General features: G+C 45.9%; 1 protein-coding gene and 1 long non-coding RNA gene across 6 annotated transcripts; one reads left to right on the top strand and one right to left on the bottom strand.

The window, feature by feature from the left end:
* Window positions 1–867: 867 nt before the first annotated feature.
* ZFYVE19 (zinc finger FYVE-type containing 19) lies at window positions 868–23,776 on the bottom strand. Of its 5 annotated transcripts, none has more exons than XM_081209505.1 (12): window positions 23,660–23,776; window positions 22,217–22,360; window positions 20,808–20,929; window positions 19,883–19,936; window positions 17,653–17,813; window positions 16,041–16,186; window positions 13,502–13,616; window positions 8,210–8,416; window positions 5,863–5,942; window positions 4,748–4,855; window positions 2,913–3,055; window positions 868–1,288 (listed from the first exon to the last, which is right to left on the bottom strand). In XM_081209505.1, the coding sequence occupies exons 2-12, from the start codon at window positions 22,271–22,273 to the stop codon at window positions 1,216–1,218; spliced, it is 1,266 nt and encodes a 421-aa protein (XP_081065631.1). In that variant the 5' UTR covers window positions 22,274–22,360; window positions 23,660–23,776; the 3' UTR covers window positions 868–1,215. The 5 variants fall into 5 exon arrangements, with proteins under 5 accessions (XP_081065631.1, XP_081065634.1, XP_081065630.1 ...); XM_081209508.1 differs by having other exon boundaries at window positions 22,217–22,297; window positions 23,660–23,715; XM_081209504.1 differs by lacking the exon at window positions 23,660–23,776 and adding an exon at window positions 23,347–23,653.
* LOC308596306 lies at window positions 10,220–22,559 on the top strand. The gene is made up of 3 exons (XR_014012455.1): window positions 10,220–11,717; window positions 19,003–19,083; window positions 22,368–22,559. It is a non-coding gene; the product is annotated as an uncharacterized lncRNA (long non-coding RNA).
* Window positions 23,777–23,892: the final 116 nt, after the last annotated feature.

Genomic DNA, 23,892 nt, shown 5'->3' with positions numbered 1-23,892 from the left:
ACCTCTGTCTGCCACGCTCTCCAGAAGGGCTAGTTCTAGCAAAACCTGGCACAGAGAAGATAAAATAGCATACACTTGAAGCATAAAAGTAGTCAGAAGCAGTTTGCTGGATGGAGTGGAGCCATAATGCTAGTTTTGCAATGTGTGTGTGTGTGTCACTGTTGCTTACAATGAGAGAAAGGGACAACATGCAGAGCGGAGGGTAAGTCAGCACAGTACAAACATACCGGCAGGAGTGCTGGATTGGGTCCCATGCCTTTGCACTTCACCAGCCTTCCCACAATCTCTGCCCTGCCCCCCCAAGCCACTTCTAAAAGAAGCAATGTAAGGGGTGAAGTGGTCAATAAATCCATGTGTTTTGCCTATGAATGAACACAGAACTGAGAAACGGGGTTCCATTTCTAGAATCTGCTGTTGTGCATTTCAAGGGACTTTGGTGCAACGCCAATACATGTCCGTTTAGCACACTCAGGTTGACTTACTAAAAGCATTCACCTCATAATGGTTTTGGAATTCGCTATTGTGAAGCGAGAACAGAAAGGATGCTGTTCTGAAAATTTACTAATTAAAAACAAGACATATGAAACCTAAATCTAGTTCCTTTTGTAAGGGGGAAAACTGACCAAAGAGAATGGAAATATAGGAATTGAATGTTTTTCTGATTTCAGAGGAAAGGCCTTGGTTATGATCCAAGCCTACTTGGAATTTACTATAAAACTGGTTCCATTTTTGTGAAGAACTTTGCTGTTGAGGCATCACTACTGCTTGCATTAAGGACGGTGTGGTTTTAAGAGACCTTGAGACGAGTTCTCAGATTGTAGAATGCAACAGTGGACATCTACGGGGGGGAGAAAAATCACCACAAACTTCTCTTCATATAATTTATTATCTTTGCAATATTTCCTATGAACATCTCATCCAGGTCAATGGCAAATCTCTGCAAAATAACCCACCTTTTTCAAGCATGCCAGTCTTCATTCTCACTGAATTAACAGCTTACTCACATGGCAAACCACCTTCAGCGTACTACGAGCTCCACAGTGGCTGCCTTGATTTTGCCAGGCACAACCATTTGCCCTCCAAGCTTCTCAGTGACACAGAGCTGCCTTTCAGAGTCTGCCAGCTTTTGCTGAAATAGCAAACCTTTGTGGACATCTTCTCTTTTATCCCCTTCCATTTCACCTTCCTCCCCTTTTCTTCTCACGCTCCATAGGCTCATTTTTGCTTTCGAGGACGACGATAGCTAGACGTTCGGTGCTCCCTCCGATCAAATTCATCATGGCTTTCCCTGAAAACCAAAACAGGAAGTGCAGGCAGTGTTTACTAAGAGTCTACTGTCATGCCAACCAGAATATCCTGCAGAAGTGATGGCGACTCTCACTCATTCATGGAGGTAAGAGGAGATCACAAGCCCTCCAGTGATCTGAGGCACAAGGTTTTGCAGGCATAGTCAGAAGTCTATGAATTACTAGTATGAAAATTTAGGTTCCTGGGCACGGCTGGCAAACAGGAGGCCTCCAGCCGTTCCTTCAGATCCAACTCTGAAACTGCACTACAGGGGCAATCTGTAGGATTGTGAGCCACAGAAAGGAGCAGAGAAGGGCCCAATCCACTGACAGGATCATCTTGCACAAGCTCAATGGAAGGGAATAGAACTATGTGGGTACACATCACTGTCATCACGTGCAAATAAATTACTCTATTTTATGTATGTGCTCACACACTGTGGAGTGTTTTAATCTTCGGCACCATAGTCTGAATGACAAATTTCTCCCTCCCTGCCCTACAAGAAGAGAACTGCAGAGAGCCAGTGGGGTATATAATAAGCCAAGTGGCGGACTTGAACTTTGGGACAAACTACATGTTCACTTAGGTACGCAGCATAGAGCTACCTATTTCCCCTTAAATAATTGCAGGCATGAGAGTTCCCGGTTTTTAATGGAAATGCAGCTCATAGAGAGGGGAAGCTTCTCTCTTCACTCTCCCACTTTGATTGGAATGGAGATTCCTTCCCTTCCCCAAATGCAGCTAGAAAAATAAGTTCCCACTGGTACCAATGAGGACTTTTTATCTAAGGCTCTCAGCAGCACAGAGGGCTTGATCTCCATTCCAGCTGTGGGATGTGAATATGAAGAGAACTTCTCCCCAGGCTCTGCATTTGCAGTAAGAACCAGGCTTCCCCCAAGCCTGTAACTATTTAAGAAAAGGCAATATACACAAACTCATGCAACCACTTTAGACAGCCATGGCTCCCCACTCAAAGAAATCCTGTAGTGCTGAGAGTTGTTAGGAGACCCCTGTTTCCCTCATGGAGCTACGGTTCCAAGTGGTTTACCCATCAATCCCTCTTCCCAAGGAACTGTAGGAATTATATCTCTGTGAGGGAACAGCGGGGTCTCCTAACAACTTTCAGCACCCTTCATAAACTACAGCTTCTCTGGGGTAAGCCATGTTTAAAGTGGCAACATAGTGTTTTAAATAGACAGTGTGAATGTGGTCATGGTCTGGGCCTGAGAAAAGCTGCCTTTAGGCCCAACACCAGTTGTGTGGTCCTTGCAGGAGGCACTGCTGCTGAGGGAAGCGTAGATTTTCCACCAATTTCCCACTCCGAAAACAACCCTCAACTCCTGTTCCAGATGATTCCTCCATCCTTTTTAGGGAGAGCAGGAAGTTGCAGCAGGATATAGGAAGTGGCACAGTCCCCTCCCCTTAGGCTCAAGTCATGGGGATTGCACGTTCAGTGCTAACTACTTTCTGCCGTGGGGCCCTTGCAACTCAGGTGCTTTGTTTCAGCCTTTTTGGCACACAGTTCTTCCTGCACACTCTAAAAAACATGCAGCACATGATCACGCTGCACAAGCTGCATGGAATGCTGGGATTTCCACCCTCCGCCCCGAGGTTCTTGCCATTACCGGAAGCATCGCTGGCAGTAGAGGTCGTCATCACAGGCGTGGCAGCGCAGGGCAGCATCCTCGTTGCAGATGCAGCACCAGGGCAACTCTTCCTCGTCGCTGTCCGGTAAGACGAGAGGTTTAGCAACCGCTGGAGCTTTTCCCTAAAGGGAAAGGGTAATATGCATAGATGTTGCAACAGAAACTCCAAGAGTACCTTCTGGTGTGAATGGGGAGATGCGTGACATTGCCTTCACTGTTTGCATTCTGCAAAATTCCTCCCACTACAACTTTGCACCAATTACAAACCCAAACCCACTTATCCAAATCAGTGCAATATTTCTACTTATATCATGTAATGTTCTCATTTCAATTTTTTTTTAATTCCAGTTTTTTAAAATTAAAAACAAACACACACCTTGCCTATGCGTTATTTGTTTTTGGGGAGGTCAGGAAGCCACATGAGTGTAAGAGGAAAGATGTGATTGGCAGTCAGAGCACATAGGAGGGATGCTGTAGTTGTTTCCTGGATCGCAGATCCCATACTCAGCCATGGACTGCATGACCACCAAGGTCCCACCTAAGACTGGAGGCCAGCAGGTAAGAAACTGAACTAGACAGGGTGCAGAACTCTGTTCCCTGAAGATCACAGCATTTTAAATATATGCTATGCACACACCTACATATATACACATTCTTTTTTTGGGAGATTTGAGATAACCACTGTGTTATTAATATGAACCATCAATTTCCTGCTTCAGGCCTCATCTTACTTGAGACAGTCCTTCTTTCATTCTAGGCCTACATTCCCTCCTCCTCACCACCATGTGCAATACGATGCTCATGGTGTTACCCCATGTTACAGGGCTGTTTTAAGGAAAATACTGGGAATATACATGAAGTGTTTGAGACACCTGAAATGTCTGCATAAATGCCAAGTATTAATATCTTACAGCCACAAGGACAAGAAACTCATAAAATGAAATAAAAGAACTCTGCTGCAGGCCCTAGAATACACTTCTAACCCTGCGCAATATTGGACACCTGAAGACAATGCAGAACAGCCCAAGCAATAAAGGAACAACCACTTTTGCTTGGTACAGGAAGGGCTCATCTGAAGCGATGAGGCCTTGATGTGAGTTTTGTAAAGTCACAGAGGAAGCATGTGGAAGAACTGTTTGTTATTTCCCACATCAGCACCAGTCACGCTTGATTGCTATTTACTTTAAAGTGCACACACAACTTCGGGCATCTCTTCTTGCTCACATAGACATCAAAACCTATTGTTCTAGAAGAGGACACCTATCAATTTTGCCTACAGCTGGAGGGCTTTGAATTGTTTGCCATAACACAGAACTAGGACACAGAGTGTGGCTCAGAATTAGCTGGCCTTCAAGAAGTCATTTTGTCTTTTGCTTCTCAGCTTAACCATTCGGCCCATGGGCATTTTGTTGTTGTCTCTGTTTAGGTGCTATTTAGCACGATGGGATGACACCTAAACTAAAAAGGGCCTTGCTGGGATCAGCCTGACACTGCACTGAGCAGTGCTTTTTTCTGGGGGTACGCATACCCCTAAACATTTTGTGAATCTTTGTACTTTTGTCCATTTACTGTATTTATTTCTCCTGATTTGAACTATAAAACACTGATTTTCTTGAGTCAAAATGAGAGTACCCCTAAACATTTTTTTAGAAAAAAGCACTGCCCCTAAACATGTATTTTTGTCCATTTACTGTATTTATTTTTCTCGATTTGAACTACAAAATGGTGATTTTCTTGACAAAAAATGAGAGTACCCCTAAACATTATTTTTTAAGAAAAAAAGCACTACACATAGGATTGAATTGGCTGCTTACTTGCTCGGGTTTCCTGGCTGGTTTCTGTTGGGCGGTCGCTGGTTGGGTGGATCGATCTGGAGAAATATTGAAGCCGCTTGCTTCATCCAGAGCCGCCTCCTCAGTAAGCTGAAGGCAGAAACAACAGCAGATGAAACAAAAGACTTTTCTTCACACAAACCTTCCTCTCAGAAGTGTCTTTCTTCTACTACTTCCTTAATCTTTGGTTTAGTAAACAAACATGCAGCCACCAGATTAACTATTGTGCAGGAAAGAAAGCAGCTTTACAAAGGGCATTTATGACCAAAAATCTAGTCATTAAATACTCAAGAGAGCACCTGGGTTCAAATTCCTACTCAGCTAATTAATATCTCTAACCTACCTCACAGGTTGTTGTGGGTAGCTCCTCTGGCTAGAAATTATGTAACAAAATCAATAATATGGATGCTCTTCCCTTCAGATATTTGCGTGGCTTGTCTTTCTGCCTCTCAAAACCCTTTTCAAAAGTCTCAAGCATGGCAGCTTTGATTTTTATTATTTTTCTTACATCTATCTTCGTTTCCTCATTCTTTCATTGCTTTCACTGAATAGCAAATATTTGTTCATCTTACTACGTACTTCCTATTTCCCTCCCCTTGTTTCTCTGATATTGTGAGCCTGCAGGAAGAGCCCACTGATTACAGAATGCTTAAACATGCATCCAATTGCTGAACTGCTGCCATTGTGAGTTTTAGATGGTATTGCTTTTTATGATGCTGTAAGCTGCCTTGGATGGGCTATACCCCAAAAGGCAACCTATAAATGAGTTTACAGATAAATAAAATTGTACTACACAACTCCTACAGTTAATTGACTACAGTGGCTGTTGTATACATATTTTAATGGGAGTAAGTTTCATTTTAACTCTAAGCTGACGCGCACAGGAACTGCATTACACAATTTCTTTAATCGAGTGAAAGCTCTACATAGTACTCTACAAGGCTTATTGACTAATTTGGGAAAACCATTAGGAGCACACTCTGAGGATGGATTTACAGCAAAGATAAGAAGCTGGGCATAGCAGAAATCTTGTCTTTGCAGCAAGGCAAAAACAAGAGGCTTAACAAATGCAAAACTCAATTCCAATTACTATGGACCTGTTTCAAAACTCTCTGAATGGCTTCTTCTTCTTCTATTTCTTCATCACTATTGGGGAATCTGTAGTCATCCAAAGTCACTGCAAGAGAAAGAAGAGGAAACTGAGGAGCTAAAGATGCAATTCATCAAGACGGCCCATCATCATCTTATGTTTCTTGCCCTCCTTTGGAGATTTGCCCTCCCTATGGGAAGATGGGTTTTTATTTTGGTTCGCATTCTTTAGTGTATTTCTAGTCCCTGTAAAGCTGGAGAGAGAATAAAGGACCACGTGATAGCATGTACCACTAATACACCCCCGACGGGTGTATTCTTAGAAGAATAAAGGCTGTTCCCTGGTCACTTCCATTCCATCATCAGATGGCACAGTATACCTGAAGGAGCGTCTCCACCCCCATCATTCTGCCCGGACGCTGAGGTCGAGTGCTGAGGGCCTTCTGGCAGTTCCCTCACTCAGAGAAGCGAAGCTACAGGGAACCAGGCAGAGGGCCTTCTTGGTAGTAGCACCCGCCCTGTGGAACACCCTCCCATCAGATGTCAAAGAGATAAACAACTACTTGACATTCAGAACACATCTGAAGGCAGCCCTGTTGAGGGAAGTTTTCAGTGTGTGACATTTTAATGTATTTTTAATCTTTGTTGGAAGCCGCCCAGAGTTACAAATAAATTATTATTATTGTTGTTGTTGTTGTTGTTGTTGTTGTTATTTTGCTGCCTTTGGGCTCAAGGAAGCTAGCAATCCGCCCTCTTCCTTTTGTGGTCTTGTTTCTCTAGCAGCCAGTCCTTCCTTCTTGTTCAGCCCAGGCTCTCTAGGCTGATCATTCTTTATGGTAGAGTCCCAGGAGAAACATGTTACTTTTGGTTCCAGTCAGTAGGATTTCTAAAGACAGCCAGGATCCTCCTTCTCCCATCATCAGTGTAGGCAAGGCTAACTCTAGCTATGGCAAATGGAGCTGCTAATGGATGAGAGGTCACTTTGACAGCAGCTTTGTTTGCAGGATTAGCAGCGAATACTTTTTAGGTGGAAAAGTTCCACACACTCACTCTTGCATATCAAGGTTATATCAAAGGCAAAAGATTAGGCCAAGGTATTGTCTTTCCTTCAGTTAGTTGGGAACCCTAGCAGTCAATGTGAGAATGCAGTTATTGATTACAGAGGGAGTATGAAGCTACTGTGCAGCTGACCCAGTTGCACAGGCTGCAATATTTTCTAACACTTGGGATTACTTGAAGGAATAGTGTGTATATTTTATTTTATTTTATTATAATAATGTTCTGCAAAGGTATTTGTCTGTTTGATACACATTTGGACACCTCTTAAGGTATCATAAATCACATTTTGAATGGGGGTCCCTGAGATCAAGGAGCAGGTTTTTAATCTATGGTTCGGGGAAAATGGAAGACCAAACCTTTCAAAATGGCACTGATATTTTTGTTTCTTCAAATTCCTGAGCAATGCTAGGCACCCAGGGGTGAAGAAATATGAGAGAAGAGCAGGCCCCTGGCAAATGCCCAAGGTTGGAGAAAACACAGCTAAGTAATGAATTTTGCTACAGGCCTGTCTATACGCAAATCAGGCTTTGTTCAAACAGTTTTGCTTGTGAAAGAAACTAAGGGTTTCTGTTACAAGTTAGCTTCGTGCTATCCACCGATACCAATTACTTGTTCCTTAAAAAACCAGAATCACAGCACTAGGAAACAGTCATATTTTTCGACAATTGTTTGTCAGGCATATTCCCACTAGCCAACAAAGAAAATGTAAGGACGTAGGAAGGGTCTGCTGGTTCAGGCCAGTGGCTCATCTAGGCCACATCCTGTTCTCACAGTGGCCAACCAAATACAGTCAAACCTCGGTTCTTGAAGAGCTCCGTTTTTGAACGTTTTGGCTCCTGAATGCTGAAAACCTAGAAGTAAATGTTCCGGTTTTCGAACATTTTTCATAAATTAAACATCCGACATAGCTTCCGCTGGATGGCAAGAAGCTCTTGCAACCAATCAGAAGCTAAGCCTCGGTTGTCAAACGTTTCTGAAGTCAAACGGTCTTTTGGAACGGATTACGGTCTTTAAGCAGATTACGGTCTTTAAGCAGAGGCTTGACAACCATATGTCAGGAGTGCTCTGATGGTGTTTCCTGCTTGGCAGGGGGTTGGACTCGATGGCCCTTGTGGTCTCTTCCAACTCTATGATTCTATGATTCTACATTTCACAACCGAAATTTGATTGTATTCCACGGAGAAGCCTGCAAGCAGGACCCAGGAGCACTGGCACTGTCTCCTCCTGTTGAGAACGACTCCTCTTTAGGAAACAGAGTGCCTGTTTTTCTGCTTCCTTTAATATCCCATTACACACCTTTCTCAGGATCTTGGCCTTTTAGTGCGGCCAATCGCTTGGCTACTTCTAGAATCTTCTCCTGCCTGGTGTTGTCTTCCCTCAGCTCAGTCGCCGCCGATGCCAGCAATCTATTCTTCTCCTCCTCCAACTGTTTGGGATCCATATCATCAATGCCGCCAATGCTGTCGGCTCGATTTAAGTCATTTAAAGTTTGGGTCCTAACTTCTGGAAAAGCAGAGACTTAGGGTTAATTCAGAAATATATGACCATTGCACGATGACTGCAACCTTAAATGATGCACGCAGCACAAACCTCCCAGACCAAATGCGGCAGACGGAACATCTATTATCTGGCTCCCACATCACCATAAAAACAATGCTATTTCAGTCTGCAATGTCTATCGCCCCATGAAAAGGATTGTGATTACAGCAAGAACAAATAAGAACCAGCAGCCAGCAAATGAAACACATCTGATCAGTAAAGGCAAAGGTAAAGGACCCCTAGACGGTTAAGTCCAGTCAAAGGCAACTATGGGGTTGCGGCACTCATCTTGCTTTCAGGCTGAGGGAGCCAGCATTTGTCCACAGACAGCTTTCTGGGTCATGTGGCCAGCATGACTAAACCGCTTCTGGTGCAAAGGAACACCGTGATGGAAACAAAACCGCATGGAAATGCCATTTACCTTCCCACTGCAGCGGTACTTATTTATCTACTTGCACTGGCATGTTATCGAACTGCTAGGTTGGCAGGAGATGGGACAGAGCAATGGGAGCTCACTCCATCGTGCGGATTCGAACTGCTGACATTCTGACCGGCAGGCCCAAGAGGCTCAGTGGTTTAGACCACAGCGCCACCCCATTCCTCCATCTAATTGGTAGCAGCCGGTGAGGCTGCATTCCCAGTGTCAAGCACACCACTGATGCGTTACCAAGGTGGGGGATGGGGAGGAGCAAGGCGGCAGGGAGTTTGGTGTACTGCAGGCAAAGCGCTGGAGCCAACACGATACTCCTGCTGCTGTGCCTACCCTGCAGTAAGCTCTCTGCCGCCTTGCCTTCCCTCTCAGTAGTCAGTCGCGATGTGTGGCATCAAGAAGCCAGGTCAACAATACAGCATTGTCCCACTGGGCACTGCTGCATCAATCCTAATAAAATACCGTATTTTTCGCCCCATAAGACGCACTTTTTCCCCTCCAAAAATGAAGGGGAAATCGGGGTGTGTCTTATGGGGCGAATGCCTGCAAGCCTCGCGCGCCCGGCAGGAGGTCCGACCGGGTGCGCGAGGCTTGGGGCGGCAGCCTGTCGCCCGAAGCACGGGGAGCCCTCTGGAGGGCTCCCCCTGCTTCGGGCGAGTGTCTGCAAGCCTCGCGCACCCGGCAGGAGGTCCCACCGGGTGCGCGAGGCTTGGGGCGGCAGCGGACTGCTTGCGCGCACCGAGAAGCTTGGGGCCAGCTGAGCTCAGCTGGCCCCAAGCTTCTCGGTGCGCGCAAGCAGTCCGCTGCCGCCCCAAGCCTCCCGCACCCGGCAGGAGGTCCCGCTGGGTGCGCGAGGCTTGGGGCGGCAGCGGACTGCTTGCGCGCACCTAGAAGCTTGGGGCGGGCTGAGCTCAGCTGGCCCCAAGCTTCTCAGTGCGCGCAAGCAGTCCGCTGCCGCCCCAAGCCTCGCGCACCCAGCGGGACCTCCTGCCGGGTGCGGGAGGCTTGGGGCGGCAGCGGACTGCTTGCCGGCATGCAGAAGCTTGGGGCGTGCTGAGCTCAGCACGCCCCAAGCTTCTAGGTGCGCGCAAGCAGTCCGCTGCCGCCCCAAGCCTTGCGCACCCGGCGGGACCTCCTGCCGGGTGCGGGAGGCTTGGGGCGGCAGCGGACTGCTTGCCGGCATGCAGAAGCTTGGGGCGCGCTGACCTCAGCTTGCCCCAAGCTTCTGGATTAGCGCAGCGCACCTGGGGGGGAAATAATTTTTTTTCCCTTTATTTCCCCCCCTAAAATCTAGGTGCGTCTTATGGGCCGGTGCGTCTTATGGGGCGAAAAATACGGTAACTAAGACCCCATAAATCATTAAAGCTATAAAGGGTATTGCAGATTCAACAACCCCATGCAATTCTGTTTACGAGAACATGACGGAAAACTATTAAAGCCTTTGGGGGCTTTAGAAGGCCTGATATGATGGGGCTGATCTTCCTGGAAATGCAGCTAAGGTTCAAGACGCTTGGAGATATAACACTGAAGGTTATACTTTCATGCCAGTAGTGTGTGACGTTCAAAGCGAATTTTCATGGTAAGTTTCTGTGCCCAGGAAAACTGTGGCCTGATGCAGTGGAATAGTTCTGCTAGTTTGCAGCAGGACCCAGCGGTGGATAGTGCGGTTGGCTGGCACCTGCAACATCAAAAAAGCTCTGCTCCCTCCCAGAATAGTTTTGCACTAATTTTTCAAAATGCTTTCTTTAAAAAATAGTGATTAATTAGTAACACTGGTCGATCTTGACTTGGGTTACATTCTGGGGGTTCATGTGCAAAGGCCAAATCATGCAAAGTCAAAACAACCGCTGGAACTCCCCCAGCTGCTTGAGATCTTGCAAGGCCCTACAAGATCTCATGAGAGCCTCTAAAGCCTGAAAAGCAAGGATCTTCCATCACCTTTCTATTTATTCGTACGTTTGCAATTGCTAAGTAAAATAAGTGTAAATTTACATGTGGCACTTTTAAAAAATAATAACAAAAAAAACACCAAAACCATAAAAGAGGAAAAGCCCTCCTGAAGCACAAAGAGAAGGTGGGGTGAGGCTGGAAGATGATGCAGATTTTGAATTTCTGGTATGTGAATCTGTTCTGCAAATTGCCAGGCCAGGTTCACACTGCAGGGCGTGGATAATTATTCTCCCCACCTAGCGAAAATTAACAGCAAATAACCCGCTACCATTTCTCTTTAAATGTTAGGTTTGCCTTCAGCCTAGGACTCGCCTAGGGAGGTCTGCTCTCAGGGAACCTCCCAAGGTCCAAATGCCAGCAGAGGGTTGGGCCAGCGGCAGACATGGGCAGAACAATCGATGTGACTTTCACCTTTGCGCAGCAGGTACATTCTAGCCCCACAAAAACCAGAGGTTTCTGCACCTCCCACCTACTCTCCCTTCCAGGCAAGTAGAAGACATCATCACAGTTTAAGGACAGGAAAAACAACAACACTGAAGAACAGGAGCAGGCAGCATGGAGCCCTCTGGACAGTAGTGTCACTGCTGCTTTCTGGTATGGGGGTTGAGCAGGGTGACATCACAGTTGTGTGGCTGCACCAGTGGAGTCAATCCTGCATTCCCACTAGTGTGTGCCTGCTAGAACCCTAACCCTGCTGCCACCATTCTGCAGAGGACACTGGTGTCAGAGAGGCAGCTCCATACCACCAACCCAACATGCTGGCCCTTCCTGCTCCATGAGAGTCCTGGGGGCCAGATAGAGAAGGCTGGAGGGCCACATTCAGCCCCTGGGATTGAGGGTCCCCACACCTGCTATATACATAGGAGGAGGGGAGTCAAATTTCTGGTGGGTATGATAAAAAGTAAGACCTCCCTGTATACTTTTAAATTGGGGGGGGGGGGAGATGCATCTTTGTAGGAGTTATTTATGAAAGAGAGGTTTGATGCTATTGACTGTGATATCCTCCAGGATTTCCTCTGAGGGTTAGAGGCGCACTTCTGCACTATCAACTAGGTCAATTTCGGAAAGCAAACTTGGTCCCCTAACAGTTATGCTGTTAGGGCACTATTTTCTCCCCAATCCTATTTAATGCCTAAATGAAGCCATTGGAAGTAGTCATTAGGAGATCTGCAACACAATGCTTTCAGTAAGCTGAAGACACTCAGCTTTCTTGCTCTATAACATCTGAATCAGGAGTGGTCTCTTTCAGAGGCATACTTAAGTTTTGTTTTATTACTGTCCACTGATCATCTCCTGGTCTTGTACTGAAATTTTAACTATTATCGCGACTGCATATTTTATGTTTATTTTTGGTTTTCTGTACTCCACTCTTGATATTTTATAATGAGTAGCTTATATTTTTTTTTGAAATAAATACAGTGGAACCTTGGTTCCCGAATGGCTTAGTTTCCGAACAAATTGGCTCCCCAACGCCACGACCCAGAAGTAAGTGTTCCGATTTGCAAACGTTTTTCAGAAGCCGAACGTCCAACGTGGCTTCCAGTTAAGTGCAGGAAGCTCCTGCAGCCAATCGGAAGCCGTGCCTTGGTTTTCAAATGGTTTCGGGAGTTGAACGGACTCCCAGAATGGATTAAGTTCGAGAACCAAGGTACCACTGTAAAATGAATAAAAACATGTCAGCCAAAGAACGACACTGTACCATGACTCTGATCAAAGTACTCATACTGTTATCGAACTGTAACTAAAGAGATCATAGCAAACAAAGATGTATACAGTGGTACCTCGGGTTAAGTACTTAATTCGTTTCAGAGGTCCGTTCTTAAACTGAAACTGTTCTTAACCTGAAGCACCACTTTACCTACCGTATTTTTCGCCCCATAGGACGCACTTTTCCCCCTCCAAAAATGAAGGGGAAATGTGTGTGCGTCCTATGGGGCGAATGCAGGCTTTTGCTGAAGCCTGGAGAGCGAAAGGGGTCGGTGCGCCGGGCTCCCGCGGCTTGCGAAGATTTGCCTGCATGCCAAAGGCTGGGCGCGCTGAGCTCAGCGCGCCCAGACTTCGCGCAGCTCCCCGCAAGGCGTGGGAGCCCGGTGCTGGGCTCCCATGGCTTGCGGAGAGTTGCGTGTTCTGGGGGCTGGGGAAGCTCGGGCTTCCCCCGCCCCAGCCCCGCGCCTGGGGGAAAAATAATTCCCCCCCTTTATTTCCCCCCCAAAAAAAAACTAGGTGCGCCTTATGGGACAGTGCGTCCTATAGGGCGAAAAAATACGGTAATGGGGCCTCCCACTGCCGCCGTGCCGCCACCCCACGATTTCTGTTCTCATCCTGAAGCAAAGTTCTTAACCCGAGGTACTATTTCTGGGTTAGCGGAGTCTGTAACCTGAAGCGTATGTAACCTGAAGCGTATGCAACCCAAGGTACCACTGTATATGGAAACAATTCAAATAACCTTGTTTTCATTTATATACCGCACATTATTTAACTGGGACCTGCAGCAAGGAGTAATTGTTGGGTGATGTGCTTGAGCGAGTGATTATACTGTAATGGATATATTGATCTATAGCAGTGGTGCCCTTTGAGGTGTTGAGGTGTACTTGCTTGTTCCTCCATTTTTAATCAACTTGCGGGGGCGGGGGGGGGGAGACTGAGCAGATTTAAAACAAGACAGGGACCTTGTGGCGTAACTCCTGAGCCACCGCTCTCATCAATGGCAACTTCCTCAGACATCTGCTTCAGCAGGTCATCTGACTGCTCGGTTTGCGTCCTGGCATTAGGGGCCTCGTGTACCTAACAAGAGAAAGAAAAACAGAAAGGGATTGCACAAGTTACATCGGAATTCCCAAACTTTCAAGTTCACTGACCACTGGATGAGTTCAGAAAGTTGCCATCAACCTCTACCCAAATTCTTAGGAAATAAAGGGGTGGCCTTGGGAAGCAGCTAAGCAGAGCCCTGAAGAAAAGTGAGGCTTTTTAAAGACTCACTGAAGTTTCCCAAAGGCAGCTTGCTTTTATATATTTGGTTGAGGAGTGTTATAATTAGTCTTTTAACACTGTAAAAAAATAATATTTTACAAGTGAAACTCTGCACTTACATACATTTTTTTTTGCAAAAGAACAGAAAAGCGTGGTCTGAGAATCCTGTTGCAATGTGGAATCATCTTGTTAAATACAGAGGTTCCTCAATGGCAAGGGCATTCATTGGCTCTCTGAACATGCCCTTGCTCAATAGTTTGTAATTAAATTTATTTTTCACATTGTACCTTATAAATTCCTTTTCCACCCCAGGCCCTTTTGGACCCCCAGATCTTTATTCACCCCTGCACAGTCCCATCAACCCCAGAGGGTCAATGTTGACCACTTTGAGAAAACCTAAGTTATACAGTCAATGGAAGGAGCCCAGAGGTTCAAAACTAAAAGAAAGAACAAGGGGCCCAGCCACAACAACTTCCCAAATGTCTCAAGGGGCCCAGGGACATTTCTATTCTTTCACACCAACCTAATATACCCAATCTTATTTTCAGGGGGCCAGACAACAGATATAGCCTGTCTCTGAGGCAAACGGCCTTGGACAGAGATAGCACAGTGAAAACCAACACCTGCTCTCTCTCAGCCTTAGAACACAGCTGAGAACTTGAAACACTAGTATGTACCAGAATGTCTCTGGTGGATTCTGTACTTCATAAAACTTCAAAACCCTATTAGTAAGAGAATGATAATAGGTAAAAAGGTATAGGACCCTGGATAGTTAAGTCCAGTCAAAGGCGATTATAGGGTTACGGCGCGCATCTCACTTTCAGGCCGAGGGAGCTGGTGTTTGTCCACAGACAGCTTTCCGGGCCATGTGGCCAGCGTGAGTAAACCGCTTCTGGCACAACAGAACACTGTGACAGAAACCAGAGTGCATGGAAACACTGTTTACCTTCCGCCGCAGTGGTACCTATTTATCTACTTGCACTGGTGTGCTTTCAAACTGCTAGGAGCTGGGACAGAGCAATGGGAGCTCACCCCGTCGTGCGGATTCGAACTGCTGACCAAGAGGCTCAGTGGTTTAGACCAGTAGGCTTGGCCAAATTAATTTCTCCACATAGCCTATCTCATAGTTATTACATTAGGTTGGTGTTAGACCACAGAACCACCCATTGTGATGGCCTGGGAATCCGATTCAGAGGCTGAACCGGAGGAATCCCAGCCTGCACAGGAGTCCCCGCCTCCAGGGCCGGCTGAACTGGGGCAGGGCCTTGATTCTGAAGTGCCTGCACCTGTGCCGGATCCTCAGGAGCAGGCACCAGGTGAATCCACTCTGGCTCCGGAGGTGGTTGAGGACTCAGTGCCTACAGGTGAGTCTCCCCCTGGGTCCAGTAACCCTTCAGCCTCTCCTGAACTGCAGAGGCTCAGGGCAGAGAGGTGAAGGGAACTGGTTTCTCCCAGGAGGAGTGCTCGCCTTAAGGCCAGGAGAGGCGGGTCTCCTGGGGGCCGGGACCGCCCCTGGCCGCAGAGAAGATAAAGGCCAGTCAGCCCGGTCCCAGGTTGTGGGAGCAATGTCGTTGATGAGCTGTTTCGGCCAGCATCCAGTCCTGTTCCCCCAGAGTTCCTGTCCTTGCCCGGTTTCTCGATGTGGACCCCGCTTCGCCCGTGGAGGACTGTCTGCCGACCCTCAACTCAGGTCCTGGACCTCGCCCCACGGTAACCTCCCCCCTGGACCAGCACACCCATGTCCCTTGACAATATTCATGTGGCAGCTAGAAACAGAATCTGGAAAAGAATGGAACCTGCGGCCCTCCAGATATTGTTGGGACTACAATTCCCAGCATCCCTATTCACTACCATGCTGTCTTGGGCTGATGGAAACTGTAGTTCAATAACATCTTGAGGGCCACCAGTTCCTTATCCCTTGGAAATTATATATAGTGGTACCTTGGTTTACGAACTTTATCCGTTCCAGAAGTCCATTCTTAAACCAAAGCGTTCTTAAACCAAGGCATGCTTTCCCATAGCATGGAACTCAAATTTACAAATGGAACACACTCAACAGGAAGCAAAACATGTTCTGCTTCCAAGGCAAAGTTCACAAACCAAAACACCTACTTCCGGGTTTGCAGCATTCTTAATCCAAGTTGTTCATAAACTAAGCTGTTCTTAAACCAAGGTACCACTGTGTGTGTATATATATATATAGATATATATATAGAGAGAGAGATAAGGAAATCTTACTGGTTTTGGAGCTGGAGAGGGGATTGTTCTGCCCTGCAAGGCTGCCAGCCGGTTTTCCATCTCCTGGGCTGATGGAATGGGTCTTGCAGGGTCATCTTTCAGTGCTGCCAGCCTAGACTCTATCTCAGCCTGAGATGGAATGGACTCTGTTCAATTAAGAACAATCTTGTTTTACCAAGAGAGCCCAAGGGGCTTTTGTAACTTTCGTGCCTTGCATTAAAACAGATAGGCATGTATTTCCCCCCTCCACCCCCGTTCCAGCCATCATATTGACTAGACCCAGAGGATACCGAGAACCACCTGTGATACTGGAATAAAATATTTCCCTTCTCCGCCCCCACCGCATCATTCCCTAGCCTGTGCACGTTCAGTGCCCTGCAAACCCCAAATCCTGCTGTTTGAATAAAGCTTAAGTAACAGACAACAATTGATGCATTGTGTGCTATCTCTGCAGGCAGGACAAAGAGCTATTCAGGACACAGAAGCTCCACCTGCTGACCACTGGAGGGCCTTCCCATTCAGTCTGAGGTTTCCATCAGACATTGTTCACATATCAAGCAATGCTGCTTCAGAGACCTCAATCGCCAGAAACTAAACAATGAATAGAAGTTCCTTTCAACCGCCCACAAGAATATTTATAATGCCTACCAAATGTCAGATGCTTGCCTTGTGTAGCAATCCCAGGGACACACTAATTATACACAGCCCTGCCTAAGTATCACACAGATGCGAGCTGAATTCAGACCAGTTAGTCTCTAGTGCCTTCCCTTCAGCACCTTCAATTGGAAGGTACAGTGGTGCCTTGCAAGACGAAATTAATTCGTTCCGCAAGTTTTGCCGTCTAGCGAATTTTTCGTCTTGCGAAGCACGGTTTAAACGGCTTAACAAAGTTGCAAGACGTTTTCGTCTTGCGAAGCAAGCCCATAGGGAAATTCGTCTTGCGAGGCAAATCGCAGACAAAAAAACCTTTCGTCTAGCGAGTTTTTTGTCTTGCGAGGCATTCATCTTGCGAGGTACCACTGTATCTAAAGCAGCTTCCAGCAGCAGCACAACGGCCTGCAAAAGGAAGCGTCGAAGATGTATATGCACACAGAGGTCATAAACCCAGAGCATATGGCAATATATCGACTAACTGTGCAATTCCATAAGTACTGCCTGAAAAGTAAGTTCTATTTTTGCTCAAGACAAACCAAGAGCAAACCCAGGTTACAGCTTGTCCAAAGCAAAACAAATCACAAGGCCAGGTTTGTACAACAAACCATGGCTTAGTTCGCAGCACTCCAGCAGGATCGGAGGAAGAGCAAAGTGGCTACAATTTCCTCTCCAGGAACTAGTGTGTTCACACTAAGCCATGGTTTAGCGTAGCATTATGTGCAAACTGGATCAGTGTGTGGCAGATCTATTGTGCAAATAAACAGTGAAGGTAACCTTGCCATTGTTGGTTTTTTCCACACTGCTGCAAGAACATGTTGGCTTTAAAGCTAAGGACAAGTCTTCCCCTCCATTTGCAAGGCTGGGAATTCATTTTTTAAGTTCTGTTTTATGTTGTGTCTAAAGCAGGCTTTCCAGGGGTGATAAGAGCAAATGACTCCAAAAATAGTACGCAGCTTACTGGGTTTTGTTTCCTTCTTGAGCCTCTCCAGTCTCTCTGCTAGAGCTCGATCCTCTTTTGATAGACCTTGATATGTGGAGCCTGCTTGGCTTTGGGATTTCAACAAACCCTTCTGGAGTCCCTGCAGCCGATTCTGCTTGGCTTCAAGGGCTGCTACACGCCTGCAGAAAGAGCAACCAGGAGGAGTTACAGCAGGGTTTTGGTTTTTTTAAAGGGGAAATAATAATTTTAAAATCATATTCCATGTGCTTCTCTAGGGGTTTGTTCACACCCACCCACACCATTTGATCATTGGAGCATCAGCTGACCACTTGCATGCACAAAACAAACACTACGGATGGAATCACCCCACCAAGTAAAACACAGTCCTGTTTCCCAAGCCCATTCACATGTTCAGCCAGAGTCGTGAAATACTGAGCAATCAAGTGCTGAGCAATCAAGAAGTACATAGGCATGAGTGAATCGGTCCTAAGCAAGGGGTAATTTTAGATGAAGGTTATGCAGTGACTATGGAAAACTGCCTTCTCTCATCATATGAGTGGAAATCACAGCTACTCCAATAAGAAACAAGAACTACCATTTCAACAGCAAAGCAGTGCTAGATGAGGTTGAGAAAACAATTCTGACTTCCCACCCTTTACATTAGGGCTTCGAATCCTGACACAAACTACAGAACATTACAGGTGGCTGATTAATACCTAGAACTAATGGTGGCAGTTCAGTGTGTGACAACAAAGACTTGGATCTGTAAAATGAGCAAATGTATACACCCTTGTTTGCAACTTACACCAAGGATACGAAATAAAACCAGCTACATTGTTATTTGCGTACCAGATCCAGGTGATCTTGGGGGGAACTGATTTTCTCTATCTATTTCAGTTGGGGTTTAGGCCTGGTTTTGGGACAGAAATTGCTTTGGTCGCCGTGTATGATGACATCTGTCAGGAGAGAGACAAGGACAGTGTCTCCCTGTTTGTGGAATGCCCTCCCCAGGGAGGTTTGGCTGGCGCCTTCATTATACACCTTTAGGCGCCAGGTGAAAACATTCCTCTTCAAGGCCTTTGGCTGATTAACATCTGATACCCTTTTAAATGTGTTGTGGGGGGTGAGGGGAAGGGAGTCATTAGATTGTTTTTGTTCTTGTTTTTCTTACGTATTTGGTGTTTTATATCTTATATTTTTGTGTGGTAAACGGCCTCAGGACTTGTGGATGAAGGGCGGTATAAACCTTTTATTGATAATAAATTAACATCTGCATGAAACTACTGAATAGGATTATCTGGAGTTTTGCAGTACATTGTCAGCAATATGCTGATGACACACAGGTCTACTTCTCATTCACAGCGGCAGGTGTGGCAGTGGAAGAGCTGGACCAATGTCTTGCCTTGGTCACAAACTGGATGAAAGCCAATGAACTGAAGCTCAATCCAGGTAACATTGAGACACTGTTAGTGGGCTCTTCCCTAGACTAAATGGATGGGAGGTTGCCTGCTTTTTATGGGGTTACACTTCCTCTAAAGGAGCAGGTACATAGCTTGGGGTATTTCTGGCTCCACAGCTCCCCCTTCTGGACAGGAATAGCCTAACTTCAGTCATCTATGCTCTAGTAACCTCTAGGTTAGATTTCTGCAATGCGGAGCGAGCCCTCTGAAGACGGTTCAAAAACTTCAGCTGGATGACCACTGGGGAAAGATGGTTTGAGCATATTGCACCAATCCTGACCCAACTGCACTGGCTGACAATTTTGGGGCCCAATTCAAAATGCTGTTTTTGACCTATAAGGTCTTAAATGGCTCAGGACCGCAACACCTCAAGGTCCGCCTCTCCTCATATGAACCAATGTGGACCCTGTGGTCTTAATCTTAGGCCCTTCTTCGTGTGCCTCCTTCACTAGATGTCCAGAGGGTGGCAACACAAGAACAGGCCTTTCCTGTGGTGGCTCCTTGCTTGCAAATGCTCTCCCCAGGGAGGCTCGCCTGGCGTCTTCATTACATATATTTAGGGACCAGGTGAAAACATTTCTCTTTAACCAGGTCTTTGGCTTTGGCATCCTTTTAAATGCATTTGTGGGGTGGGGTTATTGGTTTGTTTTTGCTCTCGTTTTTATTATGTATTTTGTGTTCTCACTTTGTATTTTTATGCTGTGAATTATCCTGTGATCTTCAGATGAACAGCAGTATACAAATTTAATAGCTAGATAGATAGATAGATTAGATTAGATAGAACTCACTTTTTATAGTTCTCTGGTGGAGACCATTTAGCTGCATTTGACTGAGGTGAGCCGCTGTAAAGCAAAAGGAGAAATGTCACAATGGCAGAGCATAATAAATCCTTTCTTAATCATGGCAGGACGTGCCCTCAGACAGAACCCCATCTTGCCTTGCCTTCGATTCTATGAGAAGTCCCGGGTATAACACCAATCTATTTCACCCTGTGCCTCAAAAGCAGGAGGGGAGATGGCAAGGCTGTTTGTTGATTGTGCCTCTTTAGCCTGCATTTGAAGAATTGCCTGACTGAAGGCACCCCCCCCCCCGCAACAATCTTCCATCAAAGTACTCAGAAAACTAGATGCGAAGGAGAAAGATCCCAGCCTAAACTTCAGCCTGACATGCCAGTTTTCTAACGAGTCTCAGCGATTTCATTAAGTCCACTCCAAGGGTGAGGAACCTCAGCCTCAGGGACAAAACGTAGCCCTCACTGGCCATGCTCCATTTCCTCCATGAACGCTTTTGCCTGGATAGAACATGTCCCTCAACTGGAATAATACAGCTAGCTTGCACAGAGGGAGAGACAGGGAGGGATGTAGAAGTTTCTGATTTTTGCATTGCTGGAATGTAGCCTACTGTACAGAGTTAAGAGGCACGTCTGTTGCGCCAACTACTTTTGCCTCTGCCCCCTCCCCCCTTTGCAGGCATGCAGCCCCTGCCCAGTTACCTATGAGAGAATGCAGCTTTCAGGCTGAAAAACAGCCTGAAAAGCTTCCTTAGTCTAGAAAGACCCTTGCAGCATCATATGGACCTCATTGTTGTGGGGAATGACCACCTAGCCTGTAGAAGTGCTGGAGTGGCAAGTCCCTGCAGGAAACGTCCTGTGTTGCCTTCATAAAAGGAAAGCACGAGAACCCCTCAATCAGAACCACAGCTCTAGTTTCTTACCTTGTTAATTCCCCATGGCATTGCTTGCAGACCTTCTGCTGAGTGTTTCCACAGTGGGGGACGACAGCACTGAATCCCAGGCAGCCTGAGCAAAACGCTCGCCCGCATTTCTTGCATCCACACTGAGAGAGGAAGGGAAGAGGAAAAGGAAAAGGAAGGAAGTGCTCTTAATACCCAGCTGCAAATGATTCCAAGAGGTCTGAATGACTCTTTCTTGGAAAGGGTTCACAAAGGGGATGCTTCCACATCAAAACATTATAGCCTTCTTCGATCATTTTCTACCTTTTGAAAGCAAAAGAATTTATGTGAATGCAGAAAGCGTTTGCTAACAGTATTTCAGTATTTCAAACCGGACACATGGTTTAGTGATATTCGTTTTAAATGTTTTCCTGCTTTTATCTTTTATTTTAATGATGGGTTTATCCATATTTGTTTTTAACTGTTTGTAAATTTTAGTTATGCTTTATGACTAAACATTATGCTTTATGACTGAACCTGGGTTGTTGTTTTTGCTTATACTTTTTCTAAATAAATAAATAGCATAACATAAATACTTCCCATAAAACACATTAAATGAACCTTTGTTTACTAAATCTGTACTCAAAGATATCAATCTTAATTTCAGCCATTCCACACATTATGTAGCTGCAGACCTTTGCCACCAAACTCAATGGCCAAAAGAAAATCCCGGGTCTTTGGTGAATGTTCTTTTTATACATACAAGATTCCAAACATAAGTTTGCTTCACCCACACCTTATATTTTTAAGTGCACACTACACAGAGCATGCCTACTCATTCAGAAATTTCCCAGAGTCACGCTTACTCCCATGTAACTGTACACAGTTTTGCACCCTTACAGATATTGGATATTTGTTTTATTTTCTATATTTATATTCCATTTAATGCAAGAATAGTCTCTAAGTGGTATACAAAATATTTTATTATATATTTAAACAATGAAATTAAAGTAAAACAATACAATACTGTATTGAAAAGATGTATAAAAAGCATAATGTATTAATCAGTCCTAATTCTTACCTTGCAAAGCCAACATAGAAATAACATTTTCACCCCTTCACACCACACCCCAAACTTATGAGGGTGGAAGAACTAGCAAGAGAGCCCCCTCTGCCTATCTTAGCACCTATACACTTTACAGCTGTACAAAACAGAAAATTGGGACAAAAGAAAGTGATTTGCTTAAGACCTACCTCATCCAGTAAATTAATGACAGGAGACGATTAAGCAACTGACACATCAGTAAAATAACTAAAATTTGAGCAAGTGCACCTGTCACAAACGATTGAAAGCCTGAGTTCTAGTGGAACATTTTGGAATAATAATTCCACGTTCTACTCTTCAAGCTCTCCTTTCTCAAAACAAGGACCATTAGTGGAGAAAACCATACCTGTTTCTTGAAGACAGTAAACTTCGATGCACAGCCATAACATCTGCTATCCATCATGTCAGGTGAGGTGGCACACTCAGTCTTCAAAAATGTACAAATGGAGACACATGATTCTATTCTGTCTGCTACCTCAACTTTCTTCCTCTTTCAGAGAGAGACCAGACAATAAGAGAGACGGTACAGTTATGGAATGTTAGCAATGGACCACTGAAAACATGCCATACTATGGAACCTGAGGTTCATGCAGTCTGAAGAAAATGTGAGGATCTGGTCCTTACTTAACCTTAACAGCAATGGTTGCCACTGAAATGTTCTTAAATCACTAAATCAAAGGAAAGGAAAACAGACACTACACTTCTTTTATAAATATCCTTTCTGAGGTGACCATCCTGGTGACCCCTCCAAATTTAAAGGAGAAAATCATTGGGTCTCCTAGACGGCAGATTCTAGATTTCAGCACTATCAGTTTCAGATGAAAGCAGTGCCATCAAAGTCTGTGTGTAATGGGTGGCCCACCTCATGAGTTCCCATTCTCATAATCACAGATGGCAAACACAACCATCTACAATGCACCATACAAAGGTGGCTGGCAATGCACATTTTTTAAGAGGAGTGACTCATCACTTTTGCAGGCCGCTAGCACATTACCCACCACCTAAAGGTAGCATCCTACAGGCAACCTTTAAAAATAAGAAGAGGTTACACTTTCCTGCCATACTCCAAGGCTTTTAGAGAGGACCACAGAACAGCTATAGACACACTTATTTCCGCAATACTGTACTGTATGTACTACTGTGAAATGCAGATGCGGCTGGGCTGACACATGGACAAGCGAACATCCGGAGAGATTTCCCACCTGGTACTCATTTCGCAACAGCAAAACATTTCAATCTTTTTTGAAGACCAGGAATGCCAGCCCCCACCTTATTCATGGCACCAACATTTATGTATGTATGCATGTATGTATGTATGTATGTATGTATTAAATAACCCACACATTTTAGTTATCTCTCCTTCTGTCTTCCTCCGCCTTCTCTCCCCCCCCCCTTCCTCTCACTCCCTCGTTAAAATAAAAAAGGCAAAAAATGAGAAATGGAAACGATGATGGAGAAAGCTCTGGAGCAACCCACCTTAGGCTGACCCGGGGCGTCATCCAGCCGATTCACACGACCCAGCAGTCGAAGGCAAATGCTCTACCAGCGCGGAACTCGACGGCCGCTTTACCATAGAAGAGCAAAACAACAACCCGCCAGTCACACACCTCGGTCCCAAATCTGGAAATCCAACACCCAGCTGCACAACACGACACAGCCTCTGGGCGCCGGGAGGGCGAGGAGGCTGGAAGCGAAGCGAGGCAGAAGACGCCTCCGCCTCCCAGCCAGACAACCACGAGCAGAACCTCACTAATGGCAACGTCCACTGGCCCGGCTCGGTAATACTCACTATAGTGCAAGAAACGCGCGGTGCGGCGAGAGTCCCACTCCCATCACCCCGGACAGATCTTCTCCGGCAAGACAGGAAGGGGAAGAACTACATTTCCCAAGAGCCCACGGGGCCTCCCCGCCCCCACTTTCCCTTGCGCGGTGTCTCCTGGGAGCTCCAGCCTTTCTAGGTCCGAGGAATGACGGGAATCGTAGTTCTGGCCACACCCGGGAAGGGGAACTGCTGAGGAGGCA

This window comes from Podarcis bocagei (assembly GCF_964188305.1).
Source record: "Podarcis bocagei genome assembly, chromosome: 1".
Taxonomy (NCBI): domain Eukaryota; kingdom Metazoa; phylum Chordata; class Lepidosauria; order Squamata; family Lacertidae; genus Podarcis; species Podarcis bocagei.
The sequence above is the reverse complement of the archived record's forward strand: the minus strand, read 5'-3'. Positions and strand labels throughout refer to the sequence as shown.

Excerpts from the sequence above, each read along its gene's own strand:
- ZFYVE19 (XM_081209505.1), bottom strand. The coding sequence starts at position 22,273 with ATGATGGATAGCAGATGTTATGGCTGTGCATCGAAGTTTACTGTCTTC. Across the intron at positions 17,814-19,882 it reads CCACCAGAGAACTATAAAAA|GCGTGTAGCAGCCCTTGAAG; the intron begins GTGAGTTCTATC and ends CTCTTTCTGCAG. Across the intron at positions 1,289-2,912 it reads TACTGCCAGCGATGCTTCCG|GGAAAGCCATGATGAATTTG; the intron begins GTAATGGCAAGA and ends TTTGGTTTTCAG.